At 38.1% G+C, this 7,184-nt stretch overlaps 1 protein-coding gene across 1 annotated transcript in view; it reads right to left on the reverse strand.

Annotated features, from left to right (window-relative positions):
- Positions 1 to 4: 4 nt before the first annotated feature.
- The window catches only part of LOC106873542 (programmed cell death 6-interacting protein), a gene marked incomplete at its 3' end in the record, with an annotated part of 75,817 nt that continues 68,637 nt past the window's right edge, over positions 5 to 7,184 (reverse strand). The window contains exons 8-14 of the mRNA XM_052968412.1: positions 5,869 to 6,091; positions 4,790 to 4,913; positions 2,345 to 2,522; positions 1,991 to 2,212; positions 812 to 971; positions 515 to 663; positions 5 to 154 (exon numbers count right to left, since the gene is read on the reverse strand). Of these exons, the coding sequence (XP_052824372.1) occupies positions 5 to 154; positions 515 to 663; positions 812 to 971; positions 1,991 to 2,212; positions 2,345 to 2,522; positions 4,790 to 4,913; positions 5,869 to 6,091 (1,206 nt within the window). The remainder of the gene's footprint in view (positions 155 to 514; positions 664 to 811; positions 972 to 1,990; positions 2,213 to 2,344; positions 2,523 to 4,789; positions 4,914 to 5,868; positions 6,092 to 7,184) is intronic.

Raw genomic sequence — 7,184 nt, forward strand, 5'->3', positions numbered from 1 at the left:
ATTTTTTTTGGCAACGTACCGTGGTGCCTTCTTGAAGGTTATCCATCAATTCAATGTACATATCGAAACCAGCTGCCAAATCTTTAAGCATGGCTTCTCTTTGGGCACCAGATTGGTTTGAAGCTTTAGCATTAGAAAATTCAGTGTTTGAAGTCTAAAAAGAAGAAAATTATTTTAAACCATGCAAAAAATTCAAGAAGGTTCAACCCTTTCGTTACCATATCTCTGTTGAGATGCTCCAGGTTTCTTTCAATTAATTTTAAATATAATAAAGAATTTGGTAAAATAGTCATCATTAAGCTAGTGCTAGGAACATAAATTGTGACTAAGGTTTTGTGGAACATTTTAATTCAGAACTTATGAAAAACAAGACATTTATACTACAAGAGCCAGAGGCGGTTGGAGCTGGTTTGGTATCGAAAGAGTTAAAAGGTAATTAACTTGAAAACATGAAAATATATACAAGAGCAAAGGTCAAAGGTCGTTGAAATAATGTCAAGGAAAATATAATAACCTGAATCTTATTCAAAAGAGCCTTTTGTCGGTTGATGCTGTCAGAAACTTGTTCTCTAAGAGGACCAAAAATCCTGTTCAGCTCTGGCACGGAGATGGCCTCTTCGTTAATTAAACCATCCTGAGCCATTGCACTCAAAAATTTACTACCTAAAAAAATACAAAAATGAAATCAAAAACAAATTTAGAAATTCATTAAAAGTGATTGAAGTCAATAGCCTAGTCTTTGGAAATTTAAAGAGATTGGGGATGAGGGGAATAGAAGAAAGAAGATAATTGAAATAATTCCACCACTTACTGATATCAAATGTAGCATCTTTAATTTCTCTCTCAATTGCTTCTCGTTCAGCTTTAATTGTTTCAACTTGCTCCATAAGTTTGCGTAATTCCTGCACAACATTGCTGTCTTGTAAGGCAGCCGTGGGATTAGCAGAAGGCAATGAAGATTTGATTTCTTTCTGAAAAATAAACCAGACAAATAAATAATTTAAATTTTTTTAAATAAAAAATAAATATCTCTTGGACAGATTAGAATAATTTTCCAGATTTCCATGATAAATGTTTAGCAGAATCTTTCACTTTTATTGTTCCTTCGTGTTAACAAGAATATTTTATATTGCTCATTTCACCAAATGAAGTTACACTACATCAGTTTTAGTAAAAGATATTGATAGAAAATCCTACAGTGATCAGAATGTTGTCAGAATTATTTCTACAGTATTTTATATAGAATTTATTCCAAATTCATTGCTAAAAATTATACAAAAATTGATAAAATTGAAGAACTCATGTTTTTACAGCAAGACATCTATGTCCCTTTTTTATCTTTAATCTCAACTGGCACAAAGCCAACCACCTCAATATTATTCCCAAACACCCAGTTGAGTGGGGGTGGTTGCCTTTTGTCTTGATGACCTGTTGGTAATGGTGCCATGTAAAAAGCACCTTGTACACTCCATAAAGGGGTTGGCATTAGAAAGGGTATCCCACGGTAGAAACCATGCCAAAACCAACAATGGAACCTGATACAGGTCCTGTCAAACTATAATCCACTGCCAGCAAAACAACAGACATTAAATGATGATGATGATGTTTCTGTGTCTCTGTCACACTAACCTTTCATCATGTGACACAAGACCACTTCTTCCAAAGCCCTTTCCCCTCTCAAAAGATGTTTTTGTCTTGTAATTTATTCGGCGACCCTGTCAGTGCAGGTGCCACTTAAAAAGCACCAAGTCCACACTATAAAGTGGTTGGTGTTAGGAAGGGCATCCAGCTGTAAAAATCCTACCAAAACAGTCACAGAAGTCTGGAGCAGGCTTCTGCCTGGCTGGCTGCTGTCAAACCAACCCATCCATGCCAGCATGGAAGGTGGACATTAAACGATGATGATCTGAAAATCCTAAGAGAGAGAAAGCTAACAAGATTGTATGAGGGGAGATAACTGAGAGGATTTGAAGACTTCAGCAAAACTTACTTCTGGTTTGGAAAGTAACAATATAGCTTCTTTGTGTTTGTTGTATTTTTCCTGTACAATCTTATCAGCTTGGATAGCAGTATTCAGAATCTGTTCGTATTTTGATGCTTCGATCTTCATTGTTTCTGTCAGCTGACCTGAAGCAGTACGGGTCCATTTCCCTTTAAACTGCTCTCGAAGTTGAGAATCAGATTTCGCTTCTTCCTCAAGCATTCTGGTCGACTAAAAACAAATTGAAAACAGAAAAACAAACAATATTGATATGGTACAATATCATTATAAACTCAAATTCAACCGATACACAGTATAATATTTTTGGCACAGTGGAGATTTCAGGTAACTAATTAAACTAACCTCGTTTAGAATTTCTCTGTTCCGTCCTAATAACTCTGGCAAGTCTTGCATCATTTTATTGAGGCTTTCTACTCCACCATCCCTTTTCAATTGCTGAGCCTTATCCAGTAAAGAAGTCGGGATACTGTCACCAGAGAGATCTTCAATGGCAGCAGGAAGATTTAGAGAAGCAAGCACACTGAAACAAACAACAGAAAGGTTGTTGAAATCGAATCCAATCAAATCGTACAGAGAGAGAGAGAGAGAGAGAGAGAGAGAGAGAGAGAGAGAGAGAGAGAGAGAGAGAGAGAGAGAGAGAGAGAGAGAGAGAGAGAGAGAGAGAGAGAGAGAGAGAGAGAGAGAGAGAAAGAGAGAGAGAGAGAGATAGAGAAAGAGAGAGAGAGAGAGATAGAGAAAGAGAGAGAGATACCATGTTACTTTAGGAATATGAGTGAATACATTTTCATATTTAACCATCTAATACTTTATAAATGGCCTAATTACTAGAACAGATGACGTAAGATTACAGAGACACACACAAGTTCCATTCAATCTAAGGTTAATAAACTGAAAAAGTAACAATGGTCAACATAACCTGTTGTTTAATTAATACATACAAAAGAGTATTAAGTACAAATTAAATGTTATTAATTTTTGCTTATGGCTCATTAAAACCGATGTTTTGTGAATAAAATTTTGTGAAGTACATGTTATATTGGTCAGTTCTGAATGGCTTAAGGAGCTCTCTAAATTAGGAGATAAAAACAAAAGCATAAAATGGCAACTTCTCTCAATTATCCGAGTAAATGTGTTTTATTATGATATTAGTTTAAGAAGCTGATAAACAGTTGAGATAAAATTAATATTTCTTTGTGAATATAAATGATAGGTAAGGGACAAATATGTTGTTTTCCTGATAATTGGCACCACGAATGGCATGGTTTTCATGGCTGGATATCCCAAGCCAACATAGGAGCCTGATGTGGCCATAAAGCTGACAGGATCCTGTCAAACCAGCCATGATTATGACAGCCTCTAAACATCCTCAATCTGGAACCCCTATTTTCAATCACCTGGAAGCTGTTCAGAAAAGTGCAACTAGACAAATACCCGTGTCAGGGATCTACCATATTCTGAAGGACTTGTTTCCTTAGCCATGGACACAAAGCCCCGACTGACTTTGCATACCTCCACAAGATTATCTACCATCTTTCCAACAACAAACTTGGGTAGCTTTTGGAATTCCATGTCTAACACTTGTGATATGCTTACAAAATAAATAAATAAAAAAAAACAACACAGCACCCATGACTTCCAGGAATATTTTTTCATGCTCAGAAAGCATGAAATCATTTACTCAAGTTGCTGTCAGGACAATGCATTCTTCATTGATTTCTGAAATTCACCAACTGTACATACACCTGGTGAGTCTCCCCTCTGTAACATACCTGGTGAGTCTCCCCACTCCTTTCTTCTGTAACGACTTATTCACTGTTCACTATTTTATACACTTTTGGCTACTTTTTCTGAGGGGTTGTAGTGGACCTGACCACTGTTATACAATAAGTTTGTTATATACATACATATATATTATATATATATTAAAACTCTAGAATTAACTGAAGTGGATGACTAGTTTTCCCAGGACTCATTATCAGATCAATTCATTAAGAAAAAAAAAGCAGCATAATTAAAACAGGTTTCTGGTTACTAGTGTTCATTATTATGTAAATCAAAGTGTTATGTAATTACTAAAAACCTACTAAATTCTTTGTTTGACTGAATTTACTTTTTAACTTCTACCTTGAAATGTTTTGTCAAACACCACCCCCACCACTCACTGCAGGCCCCTCCATTATCCCTCATGTCCCTACCCTCACTTATCTACCATACACCCCTCCCAACCACTCCAGTTTCCTTCACCACCACCACTTGCTACAGTCACCCCTTTCCCATCTCCCCTCACACTTATGGAACATCCCCTTTGCCCCATCTCTACATCACTAATATTCCTCCTCCCACCATCCATTTCTGTCTCAGTCTCATCTTTCTCTCTGTCCACCTTTCTATTCCTGCTGGGGTCCCCAAGTATCTCCTCCATAGTAAGACCCCTATCTCTATCTCTCTGTCTATTAAACTTTAACCTATCAACTGGCACAAAAACCACCTCCTTCAGTCCCGCTCCCACTCGAGAGGTCTTCATCTCTCAAGTTACTTGGCAATTCCACTCGTGTTGGTGCTGCATAAAAAGGCATCCAGTGGAGCACTCTGTAAAGTGGTTGGTGTTAAGAAGGGCATCCAGCTGTAGAAATCAGGCCAAAACAGATGCCTGAAACCTGGTGCAGCTCTCTGGCTCATCAGGTTCTGTCAAGCCATCCAATCCATGTAGTATAGAAAATAGCTGTTAAATGATGATGATGATGATGACGGGGGTGATGACGGAAGAAGAAATGTCTATATACTCACCTATTCAGTAACAGAGTAGCTTCCTTCAAACGGCCAGTTTCTTGATTAATAATTTGATTTTTGCGATTATCAAAAGCAACAATTCCATCATGAACAGGAAGGGGAAACAGTTTTTGAAACAGATCTAAAATGGAAAAATGGAATAGAATAGACTACTTTTTGAAAACCAAATTTACTCACAAATAATTATTGAGTTATCAGCAGTCAATACTACCATGTAATAAGAGAGTTCAATACATCGGTATTGATCAAAATGGAAAAAGGATCTTGTTGTCACGTGAGGGACAGTTTCTTAATGAACTTCAAGCCTCTGGCAGTTGACAACTCGGATATGGCACCTTAGCCCTAGCTTATCTCCTCACCTAAGACAAGGGTATTTAACCCCTGTCACCTGTATAGACTACAAACCACCTATTTATCAGGCAACTTCAGTTGTATCCCAACACCATCAAAATGGTTACTTCCATGTAACGAATGCTGCTGCTGTTAATGTGAACTCCAACAAACGATGACTGAACGACTGACCGGCACCAACATCCCATCTCACAAATGTGTGGTACCAATACAAAGAGCTGGCATCACTGAATATACTACACTATACAGTCCACCATCTTAAGTGTTGGAGACAGCATCCTACCAACATCCTGTCCAAACATGTGGACCCTAAAGTAAAGAAAATAGCTTTTATAGCATTAACACCAGATGACCTGAGCTGACTAAACACTAAGAAGTCTTCAAGTTCTTTCAAACTCTCCACTCTACGTACAAACATCTGATGAGACAGATGTGTCTTATGCATCCATGAAGCCTTATGTGGAACACACACACACACACACACAGAGTAAATCAAAAATTTTTTTTAAAAAACGGGAAAAACAACACGAGTCAATTAAACATACACAGAGAATATATTAAATTGATGCTCAGTGGAAGTTTTAGATGGGAAAATAGGAGCAGAAATGACATTTCAAGCATGGCTCTTCATCAGAAACAGGAAGAAAAGAATGAAAAAGCAGAGTCCAGAAAAGAGCATGCACACACACACACACATTATGAGTCAGTATAAACTGTTGACTTACCAACAAATTTTGAACTCATTGTTGCAGGTAGTGGAGTTGGTTTTGCAACTGGAGCTTTTCCAATGGGAGTCAAAGATTTCGAATCAGGTATCTTCTCATGATAAATAAAATCATTATCTTTTACAGCCAATTCTAGAGCACGTACAACCTTATTGTGTTCGGTACGAAAACAGAAAGTACCACTTCCTCGAGTCTGGGAAGCTTTCATTAATTCATCAGCATGCTAGGAAAAGAAAAGAAAGAAAATGTGACTATTTCAATATATCACACACTTCCACAGAGATCAAAGCAAGACAAAACATCTGAAAACACTGAAGTGAATAAATATGCACAACATTTTGACAAAGTAATCTGAATGCCAAAGGGTTAAAGTCATGAGAACTAGTTCAGAAAACAACTATGAAAGGAATGCTGCACAGAGAAATAGAGTTTAGCTCTGGGAATAAGACCAAGAAATCTATTGATTGTTGGCAACCAGAGAAAAGACAAGAATTCATCTGAGACATGAAGAACAGGGATCACAGAAGAATATATTGTCATGATGGGTGCAGGCGTGGCTGTGTGGTAAGAAGTTTGCTTCTCAACCACATGGTCCTTGGTTCAGCCCTACTGTGTGTGATCTTGGGAAAGTGTCTTTGACTATAGCTTCAGACAGACCAAAAGCCTTGTGAGTGGATTTGGTAGGTAGAAACTACCCAATGAGCTTTTCTCAGTTTCCGTCTACCAGATCCACTCACAAAGCTTTGGTTGGGCTTGGGGACTTTAACAGAAGACACTTGACCAATGGGCAGTGGGGTGGAACCCTAAACTACATGGTTGGGAAACAAGGTTTTTAACCACACAGCCACACCTGTGTCAACAAAAGCATACACATACACCATTACTTAACATTCATTTTCCATGCTGGCATGGGTTGGGCAGACACACAAAAATGTGACCTGAGAGAAAAGCTGGGCATAAGAAGCATCAGATGTAGTGTGCAAGAGAGATGACAGCGCTGGTATGGTCATGTGATGCGTATGGACAAGGACAGCTGCATGAAGAAGTGCCAATCTCTAATGGTGGAGGGAACTTGCAGAAGATGTTGGCCCAGGAAGACATGGGATGAGGTAGTGAAGCAGGATCTTTAACCCTTTCGTTACCAAACCGCCCAAAGCCGCCCCAAAAAAATTTTGGTTCATGTGACCAAGCCGCCCAAAACCGCCCGTAATCACCTATTCATATTTAAATGAGAATATCTGAGCAAATCTCGTTAGTACATTCGTGAAAACACGTGATTATTTGTGTAAACAGTTCAGCAATAGTTTTGTACGACG

This window comes from Octopus bimaculoides, chromosome 6, assembly GCF_001194135.2.
Source record: "Octopus bimaculoides isolate UCB-OBI-ISO-001 chromosome 6, ASM119413v2, whole genome shotgun sequence".
Classification (NCBI taxonomy): domain Eukaryota; kingdom Metazoa; phylum Mollusca; class Cephalopoda; order Octopoda; family Octopodidae; genus Octopus; species Octopus bimaculoides.